The sequence below is a fragment of the Malurus melanocephalus genome, unplaced genomic scaffold, assembly GCF_030028575.1.
Source record: "Malurus melanocephalus ecotype Western Australia unplaced genomic scaffold, MMel_1.1 scaffold_330, whole genome shotgun sequence".
NCBI lineage: Eukaryota > Metazoa > Chordata > Aves > Passeriformes > Maluridae > Malurus > Malurus melanocephalus.
Genome location: NW_026623562.1, coordinates 179,138 through 205,291, shown reverse-complemented (window position 1 = coordinate 205,291; position 26,154 = coordinate 179,138). Strand labels below are relative to the sequence as shown.

The 26,154-nt window shown below is 37.7% G+C and overlaps 1 protein-coding gene across 1 annotated transcript in view; it reads left to right on the top strand.

Annotated features, from left to right (window-relative positions):
- TENM3 (teneurin transmembrane protein 3) overlaps positions 1 to 26,154 on the top strand; it is a 406,242-nt gene that overhangs the window by 311,777 nt on the left and 68,311 nt on the right. The window contains exons 7-13 of the mRNA XM_057377891.1: positions 168 to 290; positions 4,056 to 4,270; positions 11,812 to 12,022; positions 12,543 to 12,644; positions 12,790 to 12,984; positions 14,306 to 14,506; positions 17,363 to 17,548. Of these exons, the coding sequence (XP_057233874.1) occupies positions 168 to 290; positions 4,056 to 4,270; positions 11,812 to 12,022; positions 12,543 to 12,644; positions 12,790 to 12,984; positions 14,306 to 14,506; positions 17,363 to 17,548 (1,233 nt within the window). The remainder of the gene's footprint in view (positions 1 to 167; positions 291 to 4,055; positions 4,271 to 11,811; positions 12,023 to 12,542; positions 12,645 to 12,789; positions 12,985 to 14,305; positions 14,507 to 17,362; positions 17,549 to 26,154) is intronic.

The window sequence follows — 26,154 nt, the reverse complement described above, 5'->3', positions numbered from 1 at the left end:
CAATTGCGTAGTGCAATTGCTGAACTATTAGTCTGTGTATGCTGGTTCATGTGATTTGATTTTTTTAATGTGAGTTGCTATTCCACTGTGAAGCATGGAAAGTTGTTTTTTGTGCAATTTGTCATTGTGGTTAAAAGCATCAAATAATCTGTATCCTCTACCACTAGCAATGCATCTGTTTGGCCTCAACTGGCAGTTGCAGCAAACTGAAAATGATACATTTGAGAATGGAAAAGTGAATTCTGATACTGTGCCAACACACCCTGTAACAGTTCCCGCTGGAGACAATGGTAAGTGACATGGCCACCATATTCTTTTCTTCTTTTGGAACATTTCCTTCCTTTGTGTCTTACTTACATCATTAAACTTTAACAGTTTTCCTCCAAAGCTCTATATTTAATGTRAGTACAGAGCATTTGTAAGTAATAGTAATTTTAAATCGATTAACAAGAACACACAGTTTCTCCTACACAGCATGTGAAGGGGTCTGTGGATCCTGAGCAATAATGCCAATCTTACCAGGAAAGCTAGCTGTCAACCAAAATTCCTCCCAGGAATTTACATTTGATATTTGATGAGCATAGGAAAGTTCTCATCATATCCAGAGAAGCAAAAACTCTGTGTACTCTAAAATACTGGATAATGCAATGGTTGTTGTGGGGTCCCCAGAAACAGCAGGATGGGGCTGAGGCTGGCTCAGACCATCCTACATTAGGGGCCTCGTGCTGAAGAAATGGCCACAAGAAATCCAGGGGRCTCAAGGTGTCAAGACATTCTGTTTTGTAAGGGGAACCTGATTCAATCTTTGGGACTTGAAACAAGCTCTCAATAGTTTTTGGACAAGAGATTACATGTGTGTGTCCAATCATAATCTCTTTCTTTGAAGTTTTTGCTCCAAAAGAGGCACTTCAGGAATATTTTGCGTATTTTTGAGGCTTCTCTCTTAGCTATGCATAGAAGGCAGCTCATGATGAAGGAGCTTTGTGTGGCATGATGACCTCACAATGGAAAACCTTGGTTTTCCTCTACCCAAGAGAAGTTGATATTTTCTTCAATTTTTTTTTTAATTGCTCTCTGAGATTTAATAGGTCAGGTATAATGTGTTCATTTGTTTTCTCAACATCTCTAGCATATAATATTGAGTCTGAATCATCCAAACAATATAAAAAGTAAGAAAAGAAAACTTCCTTAATTCGGTTGTAAGAGCTTTTAAAATACAAACCACATAAAGGGATTATTTTTATCGACCTTCTTCTATGTTGCCCTTTAAGATTCTCAAAACGTTTAAGAGCTAGTGCTCTTTTGGCTAACAGAGGCTTCAAAATCGATAGGTTTTGAATGGAAAACTTGATTTAAATGGTTGATGAATGCAGTGTTTGCTTCATTACACAAAAATCCATTTTCCCATTCACAGGGTACATCTGACCTCCTTACCACTAAGAAGGAGGAAGCCTCTGCCAGCAATTGACATCTTGAAAASTTTTCAAGTTATCACAGCTCCACGTTAGCTCAGTTTACTCATTGTGTCATTTTTGTAAGCCTATGGAACTTCTCCAGTAGGACACTTTCTTCTTTCATTTCCTTACCCTACTGCCTTTTTCTTGTACTTAAATAGTCATTATCTCTTCCTGTGTTCTTCTTACTTGTTTTGAATTAATAGCAAAAAGCTACTCTATGGTTAATGAATATTGATGCTGTAGTGACAGCTCATCATCCCATTGTCTTCTGCATTCAATAGCCAATATACTTTCTTGTATAAAATATATTGATGTTTTTTGTAAATATTTTATAAACACTGGGTTTTTTCCCCTTGATAATTTTTAATTTTTTTTTTTTAATTTTTTTAATTTTTTGTAACAAACTAAAGCYTGCTATATGCTGCCTCAAAAATAAAAGGAAATAACAAGCATATCAAATCCATTTTTCCTTCCTTATGCCCCTAAATACTGTTCAAGAGAACAGGGTTAATTCGATTCACTGTTAAAATGCTGTCCTCTGCAGAATATGGTAAGTGGTCATTTATCAGCAAACATCAATACTAAACAGCAGACAGACCAGAGAATGCACATTTTAAACCACAAGACAATGACCAGTTAGGTGGAAGGGAAGGTGTGACAATTAGATATGAAATGTAAGGACAGGGCCCTGTTCTATCTTACTAGTTACTGAAAACTGTAAGGAAGAATCAATTAAGCCCTGATTTGGATACTTTGACTGCTGRAAACTTTCAGTACCACCCCTCTGTAGTCCCCTGGTAATATCCTGATACAGTGACTTGGGTATGAGAAATTTCAACCACCCTCAAAGTAAATGAATGAACATGACATTTCATGTTTTGATTTAAAGCTGTAAGAACTGTTACTGTTTRGAAAGTGGAAAACAAATTATGGCACTATGAAGATCTTTCTTATGGCCTTTGAGATACAACAGGGAACAAAGAATAATTAATGCCACAACCTAATGATGGTGAACAGCTACTGACAGTTTTGAGAGCGGTGTTGGGGTGCTAAAGGGGCATGTGGCTACAAAGTAAAATCCATCTTTTTTTTAGTGAAGAACATGGGACTCTGTAGGAGTATTATCTGCTTAGTTTTGAACCCCAGAAATAGTCATTCCTGTGAAGTTGGTTARAGTATTTGAAAAACACCACTTGCTCAAGAAATCTAGTTCATCTTTTCGGTAGTACAAGGTAGTTAYTTTTCATTTGAAATGTAGGAATAGGGGAAGCTGCAGATCAATAGAGCAAACAAKTGTTTATTGTTTAATGATTACCAGTCATCAGTGTGTGAATTTATATCACACAATATGCTTAAATTTGAAGAAAAAGGTAAAAATCAAATGCTTAAATAAACTGGAATTGTGAATACAGATCCATCTTCTGGAATAGCACATGAATATTATGAAAGGTTAAGTCCAAATTTAGAAAAGCATTYGACTCATCCTGAAAAGTGTTTAAAAATGGTTTCTTCAAGATCAAATATTTCACTGTMTCTTCTCAGCAGAACTCTGATCCATGTGATAATCCTGTGAGACATTTTCAGTGACTGCAATGCTGTTGTGACACAGCTCTGATGATGATACAGGCCCCCACTCAAGGCCTCTCAGCAGTGCTTCTGTACCTGTTTAATTCAATAGCAGTCTCAGTTCATCTTGGATGCACAAAAAGTGGCGAGGATCAATCTGTGACCTCACCTGGCATTTCAGATTTTAATCTATTTTTTTACAGTCTAAATGTTTGCAAAAAGGTTGTGTCAGTTGGTTCCATGAAATGATGAATATTATAGAGTTTGAGCATAAAAGACAAGGCAGGTTTGTCAGTTCTTCAGAGCACTTGTTATTCAACCAAGTATCACAYAAACATGCTTATCACATTCAGATGGATTTAGTTCAATCTTTATTATAGACTAGCTGATGAAAAGAGGTATAAATTGGTAAAAACACAAAAAACTCCAAGACTATAATGACAGTTCCATTTTTCATTGTATTGCTTCACTCAAGCCTCACCTTGAGGTGCCAGCTTCTTAAATATAGCATTGCTTGCTTACACAAAACCAAAAATAGGTAACCAGAGCTATAGACATTATTATAAATGCTCTGATATTCAATGCAGAAAAAATTGTATATTGGTTTTCTTCAATATTTGTGTTTATGTATCTGATACTCTTAAAATCTATGTGCTGCATTTAGCTTTTTCTTAGGATTGTTTTTTTTTTTTTTTTTTTTTTTTTTTTTTTTTTATTGGATTTTTTTTTTTTAAAAAATTCATTTAAAATTTTAGGAAAAAAAAAAAAAAAAGAATAGTTTAATGTAGATCCTAAACTGTTTCCATAATGCTCATCCTTAGGGACTCTACAGCATTTTTAATATGCAGGTATTTGTGGTATCTTTGTCTTTTTATTTCCAAATCATTGAATTTCTGTGAACTTCTAATCAAAAAGATTATCARGTAACACTTTTCTGAGGTGATTCTAAATATTTGAAGATATGTGGAAAGGATGGTTGAAAGCCAGAAATAAAAACTAATTTTTTTTGTTGTTGTTRTTCTAACCCATTAGGAAAATTAGGAGGATTTGCACAAGAAAACAACACTATAGATTCTGGAGAACTTGATATAGGGCGAAGAGCAATACAGGAAGTGCCCCCTGGGATATTTTGGAGATCACAACTCTTCATTGATCAGCCACAATTTCTAAAATTCAATATATCCCTTCAGAAAGACGCATTGATTGGAGTATATGGTCGAAAAGGTTTACCACCTTCACACACTCAGGTGAGAACTGCTTTCATTAAACGTAGGACATGTTACTGAAAACCATGATCTTGTATCTTTTGTATCTTTTTCTCTCTCAGGATTACAATCTTCTTGACTTTGCTGATTTTTATTTTTACTATTTGTACTTCATTGATCTCCTGTGATGACCAGAACATTTGTAATACTGTGTTGGGATCTAAAATGGGGGTAGATCTTATTTATGAGCTGTTCTAGTGCCTGATCAATGATGGTGCTTCAGATAAGGAGTTGTTTCATAAAGAATTTATAGGTTGTTTTTTTCTTCTCTGGTGTGTGGACATAGTTTGCATAGGATTTTAAAGATAAGACAGCATCTTACGGCCACACATAAGGTGTGGTTGGGAGTTCCTGTAAACAGCTCATTAGCCAGATTTCCTAACAAGAASACAAGCAAGTGCTGCTGTATTTGCAGCTTGGTGTCTTACTAAATAAATACATAAGAAAAAATATATAATATGTGTCTGCAAAGATACAGTGWACTGGGATTGTAAAAGTGATGGTCTTCACTAGACATGTAGTGTCTTGAAACTTTGTCCGTAAGTGTCCCACAGGATTTATTCTGTTCCACCCCTCCTTTTCTAATGACACCTTTTAATGTCACCTATTATGGTCATACTGCCTAGTAACAAAAAACCATGTTTTATCCATAATTAGAGAACAGTTGAAGTATAAAAGAATGAACAGTATTCAAGATTGGCAGGAGAAGGGGGATGTCAGTGCCTGAGATGGTATTTTAGCATCAATTGTATTCATATTGTATTCATATATCAATTGTATTCTTTTAAAGACGGAAGAGCCTCCAAACTTAGATTTCTTTCCGAACAATATTTGTCCAAATGCTGACTCTGATCCATTTTTCCGCCTGAATAGGTATTTTAGCTCATTTTCTTCTACCCCATTTGGAGAAACATCTTAATGATTTTTGAGTGTATGGATTTGTCCTGGACACAAATTTAAGTGTAGCAACCTAATGGTATAATCRTATCAAAGCTTGACTGATTACACTTGATACACAGTTGTAATAGCAAATCCATAACTGAAAAAAATATATATTTTAATTCAGTCACTTTTAAAAAAAAATTGATTTTTGTGCTACTGCACTGTTTAGATTTGTTTTGTTTTGTTTTGCTTTTTTTTAAATTCAGACATAACTTTAAAAATATGTACATATAGAAATATATCTAACTATTATAACTATTTAACAGTCACAAATCACAGAGGAAGGGCCAGCAGAGCAACTAAAGTAATGGAATGTTACATTAACTATTTTGTAGTTTAGTTTCTATTAAAGTACAAACCCTTTACTGAATACAGAAAGTGCCCTCATGTTTACTTAGGAATTTGATCTTAATAATGATTAAATGGGTTTTCTTCAGACCTTCATGTATGAACACCCATCCTCAGGCTGACAAAAAGCACAGGAAATTCTAGCATAAGGAAAATTGATTCAGAAAGTTATCAGCCATTGGAAATAAAGTTTTGGAATACAAATGCCATCTCAATGATAACAGTAATAACAGGAGTTAGGGGAATACATGTGTGCAAGAATCAGTAAAACTGAAGAAGCTGATCTGGACTATGCATTTATATTAGAAGTTAGGCAAGTAAGCACATCTATTAAAAAAATGAGCTTTACTTGATTCCTTTTCCTGWCAAAAGGTTGAAATAGGAGTGCCCTTTATCCAAAAACACACAGACTACTAAATCTGTTTCCCATCATCTGTGTTACACAGACATTAAATTCTTATTAATGTTTAAGTATGGTACAACAGAATCATATCTGAGTCCTGCTACTGTATATTCTGTAGTTTCTGTGACRTTTTGGATATCTTGTTCCCAGGATATAGGTCAAGCTCTCTTGTCCTATTTTTGCCCATTATATAATCCGAGTATTTTTTACAAACCATTGACTGAYACTTGATACATTAGAAAATTAGGCATACTTACTTATCAGTGCCCTAGTGAACTTATAAGGCTGCAAAAGCTTCTCGAGGATACAGGTTTCTCAGAATGTTTATATGGCCTTGAACCCAATCATGTCCAGTTTTAGTGACAGAGAAGAAGCATATATGTAATCTCCTGAAAATGCAGTTTCAGTAAGCAGCTGGAGTTTTATTTGCGACTGTGCGCCTTCATGGGGGGGAAAAATGGAGTAAAATACCTCTCAACAGTTTAGGCCTTTCCACAACAAAGTCCTAACACAGGGCTTCAATGTAGACACAACTTGTCCTGGTAAAACACATATTTAACTGAAGTACCTTACATAAATAAGATAGTTATTTATTTATTGTAAACAAAATAAAGCAAAAAGACATCTAATGAAATAGAGCACTGAGGGGATTACAAGCATAAGTCCATTTATTGCTTTCTTATTTCCCCTATCTCTTATGRCTTGTAGTGACAAAAGTTCCTAACTGCCAGCTGGGAATAGGTAACAGGGACAGACTAATGGATGCTTCACTGCATCCTTCCATTAGACAGGGCAGCTTACTCATGTGGCTCCAAGTGTCACGGGAACATAGCAGACAAACACATGWGTATTCATGCTGAGTGTGATCAAAGGCCCATCTAGCATTCCATGCATGATGGCGGCCATGAGCAGGAGATTTAGTAAAGCAGCATGATAGTACTGTAGTTGTTCTTCACACAATATGCTTTTGGCTTCCAGAGTTTTAAGGCTGAAGGGCTTTGCTGAGTCAAAGATGCTGTCTTTATATTTTACAAYCTTTTTTTTTTATTTTTTMTGTGAATTTGCATAGTCACTTTTGAACTTATGGAAGCTTTTGGCATCTGAGAGATCTGCAGCAAGGCTTAACTTCACATCTCACACTGTACTCCTCAGCGTGTTTTGAGACAGCCTCCTGATAGCTTTTGTTTGACACACTTGTGGTAGTGTTTTGGAAGAGGCAGGGTAGAGTTGCCATGAATTTCCTTTCCATGACACCCTCGATTTATAGATCTCTGTTGTTATCAGTGAGCAGTCTGTTTTGTCRTTCCTTTTATGAAAGCTTTATCAGTCCTGTGGTTATCTTTGTCCTGTCCTGAATGTTCTCCAGTTTTAATGCAGCTTTTTCAAGTTGTGGAGACCAGAACAGCACAGAACATAAGAGGTGTTTAACTATGACGGTTTCATACAATGCCTTAATGATTCTGCTTCTTTTTTTTTTTTTTTTTTTTGAATTTTTTTTTTTTTTTTTTTTTTTTTTTTTTTTTTTTTTTTTTTTTTTTTTTTTTTTTTTTTTTTTTTTTTTTGAATTGTGGAGCTCATATTTCCATCATCTGTCTACCATAGCTCCAAGATCTCATCCGCTAATGACAAAAGTGGGCTCAGCGCCCATCTCTGGATGTGTAAAGCTAGGGTTGTTTCACGAGGACTTTGAAAATAGGATCTCACTCATATATATCACCTCATGTCTGCCTCTCTTGAATGCTATGTGCCCTTATCTTCTAGTCACAAAGTGACAAGTGCTAATATCAAAATTTATGCAAATGAGCAACTGCTGCTTGTTTCTCAAACGTCAGTATTTGAATTTTCAGGTCTTATGTTAAATAACAGAGAACTCATTATTCCCTGCATTCTGCCAGCATTTGTAAAATTGCCTTGTCACCTGTCCTCCTCCAATATCTTTGCTCATATGCCTGTGATACCCTACATGTGTAGCTGCACACCACAAGCTTCTTTAGCTCCCTCGTTACAGCTTCAGTATTTGTACCAATACCTGCCTTCACTCCAGTGAACTAGTCACATTTGACTGTGAGGCAGAACTTGCCTTTTACATTTCCTACCTTCTTCTCCAATTCTGCCTTGTACCCTTTGCCTGTTTATCCACCTCTATTTTGTACCCAGTTAAAACTTGACAGAGAGTAAAAGGAAACTTGGTCAATATCTGTCCCTAGCTGTACAACCACTGGTGCTAATCATCCTACCATTTCAAGGGACATAATAAAAGCATGATAGAAAGAAGCTTGGGAGAGATCTCAAGGAGTCTTAGTTTACCCTTGTCTTGTAACAGGATGAATTGTATATAAACTATTCCAATCAATTTCAGAATTCTATTATTAAACRGTAACAGAATGCAGAAAATTCAGCTCTTGTTTTGTGTCATAATCCAAAATAATAGGGATATAAGTTGTAGGAAATGGTTTGATATATTGTATTCAGGTTGCCTTGCTGTATTCTCTTTAGGTGCCAAAATTAGTCGCAAGCACAACTGCTATCTGTGTGTCACAGACTGATCTGAGATGCGTAATTCTCTCTTTCTGGGGAATCATAAATAAATCAACCAGAAACAATTGACGGTGGCTGTCCATTCAAAACCCAATCAATGCAAACCTGAAAGTCTTTGTGACACTTTCTAAAAATGTCAGTTCCATTGCAGCCAGAGAATCAATATGTTTATTTARAGAGACTTTTAAGCATAAAAAAGATACTTTGGTTTAAAGCAAAACTGTATGGAATGGTTGGGCAAATTATCACATTTAGATTCAATATAAAGAAAATTAATTTATCCTCATAGGAGGAAAATAAAATTGGCATGGTTTTGCTTATGAAGATAACATTTTTCCTGTCTGTTTTTGTTACCATGTCCCATATATAAAAAAGCAGCCTTTAAWAGGGTTAAGATCAATTATTGTTTTTTGCTGGGGGACAGAATGAACAGTAAATTCCCTACCATATGGCTTTTTAAATGTAGTCTAAAATGGTGTTCTGATAACAGCATATGTCCTTATAACATTACAAATATAAACCCATGAATTATATTGTGCTTGTCAGCCATTAGTGGCAGATCAAGTGGTGTAACCATTTGTCTCTGTATAAAAAATACAGTTTTAAGCTGAAATTGTCCTTCTGAAAAAGTGATCTGTTGCCATATGCAAATTACAAAGTCGTTCCTAATGTCTATGAATGACCTGTTAAAACTCAGAGCTCCCTGAGCCTTCCCTTTTTTTAAATTTTAGTGAAAACCACTAGAGAAACAGGAATGAAAAAAGCCTAAAATTGTTTTTCTCTCTCTCACAAAATAAGATAAATATTTAATTCTCTGACAAATGAGAGTGTTGAATGGTTTTGAATAATTRCTCTCCCAAAACGATCACATTCATTTTCATGTGGTGTAGCACATACAAAGCTGCTGAGGCACTGGCTTCTGCACATCCTAATTACATTATGTTCTATTCTGCTCCTCAGACATAGCTGGAAAAGTGTCTCAGGTGTTGGTAGAGTTGTTTTAAAGATGCATTTCCTTCAAATCCTGGCTGGTGGGAAGATGGTTCTGATTACTGGGGAGGAGCAATCTTACAATACCAGTGAATTTTGGCCTGCAATTTCCCGAAGGGAATGTCAGTACTTAAACCCTTGTTCTAGGAGTGTCCCAGGAGCAGTTTCTGAAGGTTGCAAGTCAGGGTGTTGTCTTGGTTTSAAAGACAGGTGTTTGCCAATGAAGGCAGGGACTCCCCCCTTGGAGTGTTGGATATGACCCCCATTCCCTCCAAATTATTATAGCTTTGAAAATCAAGGGCTTTCAGGCAAGAATATGGGTAAAAGGGAATAACAGTTTTTACTAGTGYGTATAACAAGGTGAAACAAGTAACAACCACGATAGCAACAACCARCCCAGCCACAAACCCARTGACAGCCTCACACRGAGACACACSCTCCCCTTTGGTGCAGTTACAGTCCCGGTCGGCAGGGGCGCTGTTGGCTCCCGGCCGGGCAGGGCGGGTGCGATGATTCCCTGGCGGCTGCAGGGGGCGCTGTGCTGCGGGTCCCGGCTGGTTCAGATCTCCCAGTGGCCAATGGTGGACACAAACCRGCAGAGGTGGACGGAGAAAAAGTTCCTCTGCAAACTCAMAGTGGAAAACGCTGATTTCGGTGCTCCTCTGGACAGCAAGAAGCCCCAGAACGGCAGGATGAGCAAAGAGACGAGCAGAATCCTGCAGCTGCAGAYRGGATGCAGCAAAACTCGATTCCAGCAGCTGGAATCACAGGGGTCCTTGCCAAGGCACAGGGGCAAAAGATCACAGTGCAGCAAACAGGAACCAATGACCGGAGATGCTCTGCTCTGCAGCAGCAGGTCCACCGTCCTCCTCCGAGCCAAGCCRGGCAGGAAGTGAAGCTACCCTCTGCCCCACATACACACAACCCCTCCCTGAACCCAAAACTCCCASGAGAACTTCCCTCTCTCCAAAGAGAGGAAAAAAAAAAAAAATGCTGCCAGGCAAAAGGAGTGCCCAGGGAGACTCTTCAGGTGGGGCTAGGTTCTTTTGTCTTCTCCAATCACCCAGCCATCAAAAGGATGACTTGGCAATCAGTGTATCCCAGCAACAAAATGGGAAAGAGAAATTCCCCAAGACAGGAAACAAAAGGAGAAACCTTAGCCCACAACAGGTGTAAAATCAGTTATTCTCTGGTCCTGGGAACTGATCTTATCCCAGTTCAGGTGAATCAGTAATATCACATGCTGGCCTTTACTTTAGTGCACTGGATGTCATTTCATTTGGGAGGGGTCTTCAACGTGTGTGCRAACATTGAGCGTTTATGTTACAGTTCACTTCATACATTAAACATGTGTCACAGCAAAAGTGAAAGTTTGAACAGTCTTAGCAGGAAAAGCAGTGAACAAGGAAGAATGCTCTTCAGTTTTCCTACCTGTTTAATTTTGCTTCATTCATATTGATCTTTACATGTTCAACGTGTAGAAGACAACTTTCAAGCCATGAGAACAGACTCCAGATAGTGTAGATCAGCATAGGGCCKGGAGCAGCTTTAGCCCTCCAGGTGCCTTAGCCCTAGTTAAGATGCATAAGCATGCATCATATGTATAAAAACTTGTGTTGTGAGTTTGCTTGTTTTATCAGCTGAGATGCTGCTACATTTTTCCCAGCCCCATTATAGTTGTTAAAAATACAATATGTACATCCATTGACCTTAGGTGCCATGGGGTTTGGTCAGTTTGTCATTTTTGACATTTGCCATGTTTTCTTGTTTCCATCTCCTGTTTTAGCTTCTGTGATGGGAAGTAAAGCTCTTGCTCTCCTTCCTCCAGAATTCCAGACTGTACAAAAAGGGGATTGAGCAATTTAATCTTTCATCTGAAGCTAAATGAAAAAAGTAGATTATTGGTATTGTGTATTATTATTAGCCCGTATGTATATAACACAGTTGGAAAATTGGCTCTGACCTGTAATTCATGTGCCAGTCATGACTGCAGACTCATTTCCACTGCTGTTYTCTTCCCCCAGTATATGTAATAAGTTCATTGGCCACTTTCCACTGAAAAAATCATTCTAATAAGCATGAGAACTAGGTGGTAGTTTAGTTTGAATGCTTAGCAGGGAGCAAAGAAATACACAAGGGTTGGTTTCAGCTCCTGCTTCCCTGCTCCAAAAGGAGACTCTTGCTCTAAATACAAGCATATTGTCAGGGTATGTAAAGAAGAACATACCCTGTTCTTGTGGGGAAGCTGGTGGTGCCATGGTCATCCGTGACTTGTCAGGCTCCTGTCTGTTCCTCCTTGTAGTATGACTTTGTGGAGCTCTTGGATGGCAGCCGGCTGATCGCAAGGGAGCAACGCAACCTGCTGGAGTTGGAGCGAGCAGGGCGGCAGGCGAGGTCTGTCAGTCTTCACGAGGCAGGTTTTATCCAGTATTTGGATTCTGGCATCTGGCACCTGGCCTTTTATAATGATGGGAAAAATGCGGAGCAGGTGTCTTTTAATACCATAATTATAGGTAAGTATTATCCTTAAAGCTCTTACCAAACTCTAGCTTCGGGTCAGGTTTATAAGGAATACATAGGTTGTCATAGTTAAATATTCTGACTTTTTTATGGSTTTTCCATTTATAGCATTCCTTTTGCTGCTCAGAATAAAACACAGAGTATATATTTTRATTTCTTGATCTAAGGCATAAGGGTTTTAATTTCTTATTCTAAGGCATAGGCAGTGTACCTTCTGGTGAACAGTGCTTGAAAGGATGACAGTGTTTTGAAGTATTTATTAAATGGCACAGGGCTAGATTTTAAGTATGGAGCTCATATAGTTTTACCCTTATAATTTCAGCCTTTTTGTTGGCATATAATGTCCTGAGATACCAGGGGCATCAGCATTAGAAAATCAGAGCTACTCGTGCTCTTCAAACAAAACAAATGTAAACACTTCTCAGCACAAGAGCRTGCTGTCAGTTAGTAGTGGTTCAAATGGTAGGTACTTCATTGGGCATCTCTGAATTATCGTTCTCTTTTTCCCTTTAGAGTCTGTGGTGGAATGCCCCCGAAATTGCCATGGTAACGGTGAATGTGTTTCTGGATCCTGCCATTGTTTTCCTGGGTTTCTGGGCCCCGATTGTTCGAGAGGTAAATCAACCCAGTGCTTTTCTCAAGTCAGTTTAAGCGAGCATGAAGACAAGTACATCAGAAAAGCACCATCTTAGATGTTCTTCTTTACAAAGCTCTGGTGGAAATTTTGATTTTGTTTGTTCTGCCGTGTTTTGTTTGACAGCAGCCTGCCCGGTGCTGTGCAGTGGCAATGGGCAGTACTCCAAAGGACGCTGCCTGTGTTACAGCGGCTGGAAGGGCACCGAGTGTGATGTGCCTACGAGTCAGTGCATCGATCCCCAGTGTGGGGGACGGGGCATTTGCATCATGGGCTCTTGTGCCTGCAACTCTGGGTACAAAGGAGAAAACTGTGAAGAAGGTAAATGAGTTTATATTTGTGCCAGCACCAGCTGTTGTTGATCGGGTTTACAGCTGGCACATCCAACTCTATGAATTTTTCAAGGTCTAAATCTTATGCACTAACCGTGTTTCTTCAAAAATCATTTTAGAATATTACAAATCAAGTTTTGGAATCACTAGTGTCAATGAATTCTAGAGAATTGTTGTACTCTAATCTCAAGTAAGCACTGGGAAAATTCAAAGTAACATGCATGTAATGTTTTTGCTTGCCAGTAACTTTGGTTATTGTCTGACTGACATCAGCTAAAAAGAAAGCGCACAAAACACATATGTAGGAATTCTAACTGAATTTTCCCAGTATTGAGTAAATCATTAATTTATTATATTTGTTAGTAGTCTTCCACTGACCAGATTGTGGAAAGTGCTGATTCGAATGCATCAGAGGAAAAACGATGCATCATTTCTGTGTTCCAGAAATGTGCATAATAACATTCATTCTGGTGTGCTGAAAAATGCTGTTCATTTCCCATTCTATTTTTTTAGGGAGTAAAAACTGCCATTTTCTTCTTCAATTAAATTGATTTTATTGATCTCCACATACAAAGTAACGCAATTAAGTCTCTGGAATTAAATTTTCAGACCATTGACCCTACAAGTGTAACATTTTATTGAGTCAAATTGCTAAATTAAATCTCATCATCTAAAGCACAAGTGAATTAAGACAGATAGACAGTATGCAACTCATTCATTTCTGAAACAAGCTGAGGATCCTATAYAGCTGTCAAAACTATATAGCAGTGGAGCGGGTCAGTTGTAGCAGGGAATGGTGCTGCAGGGAATCCAACACTTGTCACACTATGATTAGGTGGAGTCAAAATCAGTAGCCTAGGACCCAAAGCCAATCTTTAATTCAGTAAAATTAGCAAACCTTGAAAGGTTCTCCATTAACTCAGTGGTAACCTGTAATTGTCTTGATGTCAGTTATGAGCATGCACAAATTTCACAGTATCAGCAAGTGACGTAAGAGGCAGGTGATTTTATAAAGAAAATTGCAGCTATGCAAGTGACAACAAAAGACTGATTTATCTTGTTGCTAGAGAAGGGAGGCTCACACAAAGATACCTTAGTCCACTCTGTCTTTTCCTCACTGATTACAATGAAAGAAAAGTGAACTGCTCAGCTTCAGCCTACTAAWGTTTACTTTCAAGATGAGTGAGATGCTGGCTATTCCATAAGGTCTTGAAATGTGAATTAAGCACAAAAGTGCCGCTAGCATGTCTAGGTTGATTACTGTTGTTAGGATTGATAGATTTAAGCTGATCTTTCTTATCTGCTTGCAGCGGATTGCTTGGACCCAGCCTGCTCCAGCCACGGCGTGTGCATCCACGGCGAGTGCCACTGCAACCCGGGCTGGGGTGGCAACAACTGTGAAATCCTGAAGACAATGTGCTCTGACCAGTGCTCTGGTCACGGCACCTACCTGCAAGAGAGTGGTAGCTGCACCTGTGACCCCAGCTGGACAGGTCCAGATTGCTCCAATGGTAAGAGTTAAAAGCACTGGCCTTTTATAAAATGCTGATGTCTTGAATAGCAGCATTTTAATGACATTATTGTGTTAGGACCTGACCTGCTGAGCTGATTGGTGTCTTTGAGGTGATTTCAGCATGAACTGTAAATTGATTCAAAGGTTCAAAATAATTGGTGAGTTTGAAGTATTTGAAAATCAATGTATTTTTTTGTGTCTTTTAACTGCCTTCATCTGATGACTTCAGGTATTTCACATGCAAGATCAGAATGTTCTTTGCATGATGTGTAGATATTTCCTAATACATCTATTTAGAAACTGAAAACTACACCGGTGAAACCAGGGACGTTCATATTTTAAATCTCTCCAGCTAATGGGAGGTGCTTTTCTTGAAAAACAGATAGCATTCTAGTTTGAAGGCAAAGGGAATACTAGAATGAATCTTAAACAGCTTTTGAGGCAGGGTGCAGGCTGCCGGGGGGTAGGAATTGGAGGAGAGAAGAAGCAGAGGAATTTCTTGAAATATGGAACTGGGCTTATTAAAACCCTAGTCTGAGCTCAGAAACAAAAGGAGAAAACTAGGAGTACTAGCACAGAGAGCAAATCTAAATATTTATAAAGTATGACAGCAGCTTTTTGCTAAATGCGAGTTTTTAGAACCTTGTTTGTTAGCCACATATCAAAAAAGAAATCGTGCCTAACTGTGAGACATGCATTTGTCTAAACCAGTTCATCTAAGAACTCAGATGTTTTGTTAGTGAAAACTGAACACATGGGCTAGCTGGGTTTATGCCAGCTTATGAATAAATATAACTTTTTCATGAGGAACCATCTTTTTAAAACAAATGTACTTCCTGACCAGGATCTATGATACTCCATAATAGTTTATGCATACGAGAGTGATAGAGTTCCAAACATGCAAGAACAAGTGACAAAGAGAAGAAAATGTTGTCTTCTGTGAAATTTGTTTAGAAGTTATTTTCTGATCATTTCTAGCACTAAAAATGGCTATCTGTGTTAGACCCTGTCTAGTTGTCAGGCAAAACATGAATCTCCTCTTTACTGACACATTGTCCTCTATGCTTTTTTTGATGACCAGTTATGCTCCTTCTTTTACTTACTTATCATTAAAATGACATAAAATGTTTCTGATCTCAAATATCTCAAGTGCGTTAGACCCACRAAAGAGCTCTGTAAAAACGTGCACAGATTATTTGGTGAAGCTGGGGAAAATGACCTTCAGAGGAGTATGCTAAAAAGTAAATCTTGCCCATAAACATGTTGTTAAGCTGCTAGATGAAGAAAAGAATGAGTTATTTCCATCAGAGGGTTTTATAGGTTTGAAATCAGCAGAGCTTTCCTCTATCTTCATCAGCAGTTTGTCCGTTAATTAGCCCTTCAATTCCACTTCAATTAAATTAACTCTAATTAATAAATTCATTACAAAGATTGACCCCCCCTTGCTCAAAGCTAGTGTGCTAAAAGCTGATAAACACCTTCACCCTAATGAAAAATTGATTAGATTGAAGAGAAATAAACCTTTCTTTCTTGGAGCTGCAGTGACGTTTTGTGACTCTGAAGTTAATCAAACCATCTTGCATCTTTTAATCAAAAATTTAATTCAAAGTAGATATAAAATGCTATATAGAGGCGGGGGGGAAATTGCAGCTGTCTTTCTCCATTTTAAAGGTTTTGGGCTGTTTCTTACAGAAATGTCATAGCTTCTTGATAACTGTTTAATGTTCTACAGCACTTTGAGACAGCAGGGAAGGAAAACACTGTTGATCAACTGGAAACCTTTCTTGCCCTAATGCAAGTTTCTTTTGCTGTTAAAAATGATTTTGGTCTTTTATTACTAAACTACGTGCTGTCTTTTACAAGAAAACAAAAACAAAATGCAGCATTTCTATGAAGCAATACATGGCTGCAGCCAGCTGTGTGCCAAGGAATTAAACAAGTCCCTCAGGCTGTATTGTATCTCTTTGTTTTTCTGTTTTCTTCTTAGCAGAAGTAAAGTTTGCTGTAGTCTGACTAAATGAACCAAAACTGTAAATGCAAAATCTGGCAGTGTAAATTATCATCTTGTATTAGCYGAGACTTAATATGCGTTGTTTGGTCTCTGACTACCTTTGGCTGTTAACATATTTTTCAATTATTCTATCAGATACAAGATCCTGTTACTATATGTAAATGACAAGTTAAATTGCTGTATGTTGATTTATTTTTTTAACAAAGTATTATTGAAACCAGACTGCTCATAACTGTCACTGATACAAATTTACTGAAAGTAAAAGAGAATGATCTTTTATATTTTACAGATGTGTCAGTGTGTCAGCATAGTGCTAATTTGTCTCACTAGGGCTGATTCTTTATAATGAAAAAATGTGTCAGAAATGGCACATTTTAACTTTGAAAGAAAACAGGGAGAAGMGTATGGAGGGGTAACGTTGCTAAAATGAACTTTGTCATATTAGATTTTCACTCACAACAGACAGTGTTCTAGGTATCTGTTACACTTAGTCACTATGAGTACAGTTTAAGGGCCATGTAATCTAAGATACAAAAGGTTACTCTGAAGACATAATGTAATCACGAAAAAACATATTTGAAAATTGCTCTGAGCTAGCAGAAGCACTGAGCTCTGCTGGCTAACTGGAAGAATATTAGCAAAGAGATAAAACTATGTGTTCTCTATTCTGTTGGATCTCACGTGAAAATGTCTTTCACAGTAAATTCCTTTGATTTAACTTTCAAAGATTTTGCCTTTTGTGTTCTTCACATGTTGAATTAAAATGTAGTACTTCTAATCAATGTGTACCCTCTCTCTCCCCTCTCTGTCTCCTTTTCTGTGCCTGTCTCCTGTGAACTGCAGAAATCTGTTCGGCGGACTGTGGCACGCACGGCGTGTGCATGGGCGGCACGTGTCGCTGCGAGGAAGGCTGGACGGGCGCAGCCTGCAACCAGMGGGCCTGCCATCCCCGCTGCGCCGAGCACGGCACCTGCAAAGATGGGAAGTGTGAATGTAGCCAGGGATGGAACGGAGAGCATTGTACCATTGGTAGGCTGCCTGTGCTTTCCCCTGTCTTCGCTGCAAAATTCAGCCAGCCAGCGGTGTTGGCCACGTCTGAATGAGAAGTGTATTACTTTGAAGGATGTTTCTTCAAACAGAATATTTGCACGTGTCAGTCTGTAGAGAAGAGTTGATATTTTAAGAAAGGAAATGGTTATATAATGGCTCATCRGTTCTTCATGCGTAGTTTGCCATGAAAAGAAGGTGGAAGAATTTCCTTTTCAATCTTTTCCCTTTAACTGCCTTTCACTGAAGGGGAGGTTATTTTTATTTTGAACTGTAAATATATAATTTGATTTGTTCTTTTCTATTTTTATGTTATAGCTTTATGTCTTTTGGAAATGAAGCTTCCTATTGTTTATTTTCTTTTTTAAGGAGAAGAAGCTCTAAAAAGTGACTTGCCTGCATAAAAATGTCACTTCCACCATGTAATGAATGTGACCTAAGTGCCCAAAATTATCTTCTTGTCAACATAATGTTCTATTTTAGAGTACTATCAATTTTCTTACGTGTTAATAATGTAACAGCAGTTTAATACAGCTGATTGAGAAGAAGCCATCCTTATTACAGTTTCTATGCTTCTGTAACCAAGTTAGTACTAAGGCTTGAMAATCTTCGGAAGTTACTATAGCTTTATCAATGGAGGTTTTCTTACCCAGTTATTTACAGTCCATATGTCCCATATAGGGCAGGTTATCTTTCTCCAATACACAGGCTTTGACAGCGAGCTAGAATGAGAAATTATGGATGTAAATAAGAGGACTAAGAAAAAGKGGAGCTGTAGCGCTTAGAAATTCTCTTCCACACTAATTCCCCTTTGTACAAGATGCTGCAGGTCTGTAACAGTGGAGTAGAGTCCTCTATGAACAATTTTTATCTTGGCRTAACAGCACAGAGGAGCTTCTGCATGACAATAGGTAGGAAGCACAGGCAAAGGAGCTGGCAGTGATCTGCGTGTAAGAGATGAYCAATTTGTACTTTGGTGAGTGGAGAGCATTGCATAAAGTTTATATGTCTCAAAGGCTGTRACAGGAGTAACAATGTGATTGCAGTATTTATGTGGAACATCTCCCAAGTACAAGAAGAACCATGGCTAAGCACTTTGAGGTGGATTGAATTAGCAACGAAGGAGGTAGCCATAGGTCAGACAAAGGCACGCATAAGACTGAGTGATGAGGAAATAATGGATAATTTAAATAATCAAATTTTCCAGTAARTAGAAAAACCCACATAGTTCTATATTTGGATAGATACAGGAAACATGGTTAAAAGAGGTGATGTAGCTGAAGCAACAGCATAGGACAGTAAGTCTAACTGCAGTGGAGCTGATGGATGTGAATGTAGTATGATTTGATTTTGCCACAAGCTAAAATGAGGCTGGAGAATTTTAACTTTCATGGAAGTTTTTGAAGGGCTGTAACTCTGAATGTGTTAGCACAGCTAACCATAGCACACCCCTATACATGGGGCATGAGTGTCTAGAAAAAAAACAAAACCCAAGCTGTGTTCCCAGGTGGTTTACAGCCCCGACTGAGGGGCAGGTGGCAGTGCTGTGCTTGGTCGTTGCAAGAAGCAATGGTAAGAGCTTTGAGGGCAGGGAAAATAAGTGCTTATTACAGCTCTAATAATACCCACATCATTGCACCAGGAAGATGAGGCAAGATTCTCTTTTTTAGAGGGGAATCAGGTGTGAAAGTACTAAGATTGACTCGAGAATTATTTTTTACAGCAGGCAAAATTGATTTTTATTTGTTTGGTTTTTAGTTTTTGTTATTTACTAATGAAATTGCTCAAACATATGGGGGAGAGGTAATGAAGGTACATCTGCAGAATCACAAGGAGAATCGATAGGGTTAACGTTTTTGAGAGGCTTCCAGAAAACATGCTGACAGRGAGTAGAGAGGTGCAGAGAGAACTGCTTTCTGAACAATAAAAGAAAGTAAATATTTAGAAGTAGGATAAAGCCTTTCCCTTGACTGCTTTAACTTGCCAACGAGCAATTACTCAGCAGATCACTCTGCTGTTGGTCTTGCTGACCTTGGCAGCATTTCAACAGTTGTAGTTATATACGGATGAACTGCTCTTGAACAATTTTTTCCAACATATTAAGCACAAACAAGYTTTTTCCTCAGCACTGGGCAAGCAGGTCTGTCTTCCCACCTGTTTATTCTTTAAATGGGTATTTACTTTGGGGCTGCTGCTGTAAAGATTTTTTGATTTGTTTATATTGCCCTTACAGCCTCCACGGCAAGTAACGAGGTACAGGCTCTAGTGTGCTGTTACATTTATTTTTTTAGAGCTGTTTTCTTCAGGAGCCCCATGTTACAGAGAAGCCAGGTCATTCTATTGCTCATTTCCAAGAGTATTTCAACTTAGTGGGGGAAAAATTGCTGCGTCCTTAGCTTGGCAGATGAAGAGTCAATTTGCTTTTCTCTCATCTACTGGCAGTAGGTAGTAGCTCTTTCTTAGAAAAACATTTCAAAACACAAGGGACCTCAGAATGTTTCTTTGTGCAAAAGAAACAGTTTTTTATTGTCACCCTCCATTTGTAACCCAGGCATTTTATGCTACTTACAATTCATTACTTAGTAGCAAAAGATTTACATAATTTGTGTTATGTGTATGAAAGACTCCTACTCACTCTCCCTTTATATGTCTCAAAATAAACAATTGCACCCTTCTTATTTCTAAAAGTCATTAACCATTTAGCTGCAGTACTATGAAGTGTTTTAAAAATGCAAATGTGGTTTTTTTGTTGCAGCTATTAGCTGGAAGCCATATGAAGTACAACAGCTAAAATTAACAGCTTCTTTGGGAAAGGAGTATTCCAAGGAAATTGTAAATCTTAAGGGCAATTCACTTTACTCACTTATTGGGAAAGGAATAACCCTCCAGATCTCTGGCTGGATGTACAATAGGGGGCCGATGTGTATGCATCACTCATGGAGACGCTAACTGGAATATGTAATGAACCATCTGAATCCATAACTCACGTGATCAAAGAGTTTATGATATTTTTGTGAAGAATGAATACCATTCAAAATGGTAAAAAATGTTTTGCGCCTCAGCTAACAATTTTTATATTTTTTAAAATGCTAACTATTTGTCCAGTCCCATTTTCAGTTACCCCACTGTTCGTACTGTAAGTTGACATGTTAAAACACAGAATGAAGGAAAAACCACCCTGTCTTCTTAAGTAAAGCAAGATAGTTCTTAGTTTTATTTCTCTCTAATATCATTTGAATCCTAGATTGCTTCTTGAGGTATGCTAATTTTTACATATACTTGAAAATATTCAAACAGAATTTAGTCATAGGAAATTCTAATTACTCTGAACTGCTAGATACCTTTTTTGGTTCTTTTTTTTTTATTTCAGTACTTAGGGTGTTGGGAAGCAAAATTGTAGGTGATTGCAAAGGTTTGGGGTTTTTTTTTGTTTACAAAAAAAATTTAGACATCTGCTTCACTGAGTTAAATATCAGGGTTTCTCTAAGAGAAGATGACAAGACTGGATTGGAGGAATGTTATGCATCTATTTTTTTTAATACTTTGATTTGTTATGCAGAACAGAGTAGACTAAGTAAAGTGGGATGGGGGTCTATTCGTTTGAAACAATGTGTACAGTACTGTGGACAAGGTTGTTTTGACAAATGCAGTAAACCTGATGTGTATTGCTAATATCCACTGCTCCATTATGGGCCTTTGGCACAGGGTAGCTGCAACTTCAGTGCCACATCTGATGTCAGCTTGTGAGCCACTGCCTTTGCTCTGAACGCATACTTCCACATGTTTATATTAAAGATGTTCAGCAGAGAAGTACATGCTCAGCATTTTGGTGAATGAATCTAATAGGAATTAACAAAACTCAAAACTTGGTGCTATTGTTTAGCATCTTAAAGATTTGAACTAAACATACATAAACAATGTATGTTTCAAATGTTAAACAATTTAAGACACCTGAGCTGTTTATTATCTCTTCCCTCCAGAGAACTGCTATTGTATAATCACACTACTTTGGGTAGTGGAAGGGACCTTTAGAAGTCAAACCCTTGTGCAGTAAGCAGCAACATCTTTAACTAAATTTGATTACTCAGAGCCTCATCTAGCCTGGCCTTGAATGTTTCCAGGGCATTCAGCACCTCTCTGGGCAACTTATTCCCATGTTTCACCACCCTCATTGAACAAAGCTTATCCCTTAAGTCTAGTTTGAATCTGCCCTCTTTTAGTTTAAAACCATTACCCCTTGTCCTGTCACAGCAGACATTGCTAAAATGTTTTAATGTAATGTTTTATGATTTCCGGTATCCCCATGAGGGCAGGTTAAATCGACAGCTCACTGGAGAACTCTGGAAAATCAGCTGTCAATTGTTTCTTTGGTCTGGAAGTGACTTTAATGAGTCTGAGGTGAAATATGTATATATTATTTTTTGAAGTTCAGCCTGCATCTCAAAATACAAGACCGCAGATGCACAGCTGGTGCCCAGGTGATAGCCTGGATGAAAATTTGCTCTGTAATTAAGTTTTCATAACACAGTTGTGCTAAAATATGTTTTTGTTTCCTTTCTGTCCTGGCTTGCGATGAGTTCAGTGACCCTCTCCTGTCTGAGTACTTGTTTTGTGAGATTGGAACAGATATTATTTCAGGAAGTCTATTATTTTTTGTGATATAACTGTCATGTACCATGAGTGTATTAGGTAACTGTCATAGGAAGCCCATAAATATGAATACTTTTCCAGCTGCTTTTCCATTAAACTCTGTTAGCTGAAAGAAATTAGTAAATAATTATGTTGGTGGGGAACCTGCTATATCGATGTGCTATGTAACAACTCAGTTTTACAATGAAGCCTATTTTTTTTATAGACTAAATTAGTTTTAGCATAATCTAAATTGCAAATTGGCCAATTTGCATTAAAACTATGCCTTCTTGTTCAGAATTGTCAACACCTCTTTTTTAAAAGTCTTTAACATTAAGCATGGGTGGGTAAGACCATCTGTTTATGAAGCTTGCCTGCAGCTCCATTACTTAACATGAGACAGGTTACAGCTGTTTAATTGTTACCATGTTGAACCATTATCTTTCAATCCAAAATTAATATTTGTATATGTATGCATGGAAAGCATGTCATTAAACATAAATGAGTTAAATGTGGATTAATGTCATTAAGCATTCATATTAATCCCTCGGGAGGGCTAAAGGTAGCATTGTAGCACTTCCATGCTACTTCTGAGTGCTGCATGAGGCCGCTTTACCTGGTATGCAGAACTGAAAATCAAATCCAGTGATGGTTCATTGGGAAGCATGCAACTTAYGTTTATATTTCAGTGAGAAACAGGATCTAATTGGTTTATTTTCTAAGAATTTCCCTAAAAATTAATTGAGAAAAAAAATAACAAGTAACAGGAAATTATTTATTTTAACCTTTTTCATTGCATAAAAACACAGTAGCATGATATTCAAATCAATCGAACAAAAAAAAAAAAAATTCCTCAGCAAGAAATTTCTAGTTTCATCTATTTTAGCCAGAAAAACAGGAAAGTCATCTGGTTTGCACATTCAGAATTATTAAAAAAATAAGTCTAGAGCACTTTCCCCACTTGTGTTTCCGTTAGCACAGACTGTTCTGGTGACTGATTAAAATGGTTTTCTGACTAGGGACAAACATGAAGGCATCTGTGCGCTGGCTTTCCATGTGACCACACTCAGATCAGCACAAGCACAGAAGTGCAGCAAGCGTTGAGGAATGCTACCACAGAATCTCCTCCAATGAGTTATATGGCCTGCACCCCTTACCTTCAGCACRTGTTTAGCTTAGGGGTCCTTATATTCCAGATTTCAAATATGACTGCAGGGAAATAACTCTTTATCTCAATAAGATCAGAGAGCAAGTAACCACAAATGTGTTCCTCCAGTTATTAAACAAAGTGCTTATGGAAAACTTGATACGGCCATGTTTCATTACACTATACATTTTTGACACATAGGCTTGACAGAATCAGTCATGGAGCAACTTGAGGGCTTGATCTGTCTTCTCCACTTGAGGGCTTGATCTGTCTTTGCATGTTAGTGGGAGAGCAGCACAGGTAATCAGTGTTATGATGACCACTGTCATTTCAGTGCTGATGCTAATTGGCAAGCATGGTTTACTTTTCTCAGAAGTTTAAATTACTGACAATATACAATTTTTGAGTGACTCAATGTGCCACATATTTAATGTATGTAGTGCGTTCACAGTAATTTTTCGTAAATTTTAAGATTCTTTTGAAATTTAGAATTTAGGGGGTTTTTTAAGTTCCCGCAAATTGGAATAATTAGTCCTATATTCCTAAATTTATGTTTTTCTTTAGTTAGGGGTTCATGGAATTATACCTGAGTACAAATTTCATCTTAAAAATAAGATTGAATCCGAATGAAGGTGTGACTTTCACATCCGGGCAGTTTTTATCAGATAAAATCAATCAAATATTCAAAACCATTTATATCCAATATCAGTTAGCTATCATCACAATATTGTGACTGAAATCCTGGTTTCAAAACATCTGACTGCTTTGCAGCCGGGATTTCACAACAATATTTATACCTGTACCCTCAATGCAGAAACTCCATGAAAAAGAGATGATAAGCTTTCTCGACACCCTGAGGACTGGTAACAATTTAACAAGATTTCATTAAATTTGGAACAGATTTGGGTTTTATCTTTCCTGTATCTAGAGGTCATGTTATTTGCCAGGCCAAGCTCTGAATATGCAAAATATTTATACATTTGGTAACCATAAAAATACTCAGTTACCAGGTGAATTTAAGACTGGTAAGCATGCATTTTTGGAACTGTGAAAAAACATGAGTTATTGGTCAGGCCTTAACACATTTCAAGACCAAGTATCTCCAATACAAATTAACTGTTAGCATACTTTGAATTGCTAATTGGTTGATTTGCATTTAAATGAGGACCACATGTGAAGTTCAAGTTAGGCACAGTTTCAGAAAACAGCAGAATCCTCTGAGATGTGAAGAATTTTAAAGCATGTTGCAAAGCTTATTTGAGCTGAAGTGGCCAGAGAGTAAGTGCTTTTGTGGTTTGTATAGTTGCATGCTGGTCAGAACACATTCCACAAATACCTTCAGTGAGGGAGCAAGGTGGAAACAGCAATGCTTCCCATCCTGATCCATGCCCTAATGTGTTTTAAAGCCAAATTTATCTTTCATGCAGTTGTTAATGTGTCAGGTTTTCACCTGTGTTTGAGGCAGGTTTTCGCAAGTTTGTTGGTTCAGATGGGCATTTCAACTTTTTCAACCTGTACATGTGGGATAATTTTAACTCTTTAATGGCATATACCCTCTCTTCTAAATCCACTTTCAGCTAAATAGATGTTAAATAGGAAACTATACTGCTTATGAGCTTAGCAGCAGTCCCAAATTTCCTGTGTTCCTTAAAAGTAATTGAACCTTTTATTGTAAGATATGTATGGCTTTCCAGTAATAATTATTAGAAAACCTGCTTTACAGTAAAATTGTAATGGTCTCCAGAACAAAAAATTTAAAGGATAGTGGGCTTTTGTTAAATCCCATTGCTGCAAAGAACAGTCACAATTTTGGCAATGGATAAATTGCAGTGAAGTTARGTCTCTCTGAAGATAGTTGAAATGAGTAAGAAGAGACAAGTTGAGGGTGACGACTGTGTTTTGGCCTGTGTAAGGAGGAAAAGAAATATAATTCCATCCATGTGCTCTCCCTTACAAGAAGGGAAAAATCAGAATTTAGGAGTAAAAAAGTATCAAAAGGGAAGGCTGTTTGTAATCCTCCTTTATTGGCAGCAATGCTCTGAACATATGGTATGTCTAAGACAAGGTTCTTATAAACTCAGAGAATGGATGACGACCATGAACGGCTTACAGTGGAGGAACATGTGTTTTCAGTGCTGTTCAGTGATGAATAGAAAGAATTGCACTTGCAAATGATACCAAAGCCTGCTGCCCCCAAGCACTTTGGGAGACAGGACAGGAATTTAAAATTACTTTAACAAATAACACAGACTATKCAGAAAAACAAGGTGCAATTCAACAAATGCTGGATTCTGTGCTTAAGAATAATCAGCTGCACAAATCCAAGTTAGGAAGCAGTTTGCCAGGCACAAAACATTGTAGTGGATGCTGAATTTGACATCAGTGAACCTTTCTGAAGACAGACTACAACAGTAACTTTAAAATTTTATTAATTCTGGGCTTCTGTAAGTTTTTTGGTTGAGGCATGGAGCTCCTCAGAACTGGCATATGGATGCGTGGTTTTTTTAATCATTCTTTGGGAGGGAAACGAGTTGCTGAGACGAATCAATATGCTACTCCCTAAGTCGCTGTGGATTAGATAAGGACTGCTGTGTTTAAATATTACAAGGGTTATTTGGGGTTTTATGTTAAAAAGGTGTTTAATTGTCGAAATAATTAAACTGTGTCTGGGTGGAAACTAGAGGAAATAAGGGTGATCTGGTAGCCACATCAGGAGGAGTAAACCATTGTGGACTGAGTCCTGAATAGATTGTCAGCTCTGAGTTTTGTACCAGTTCCCCCAAAACAAGCATCAAAACCAGTTTACAAACTG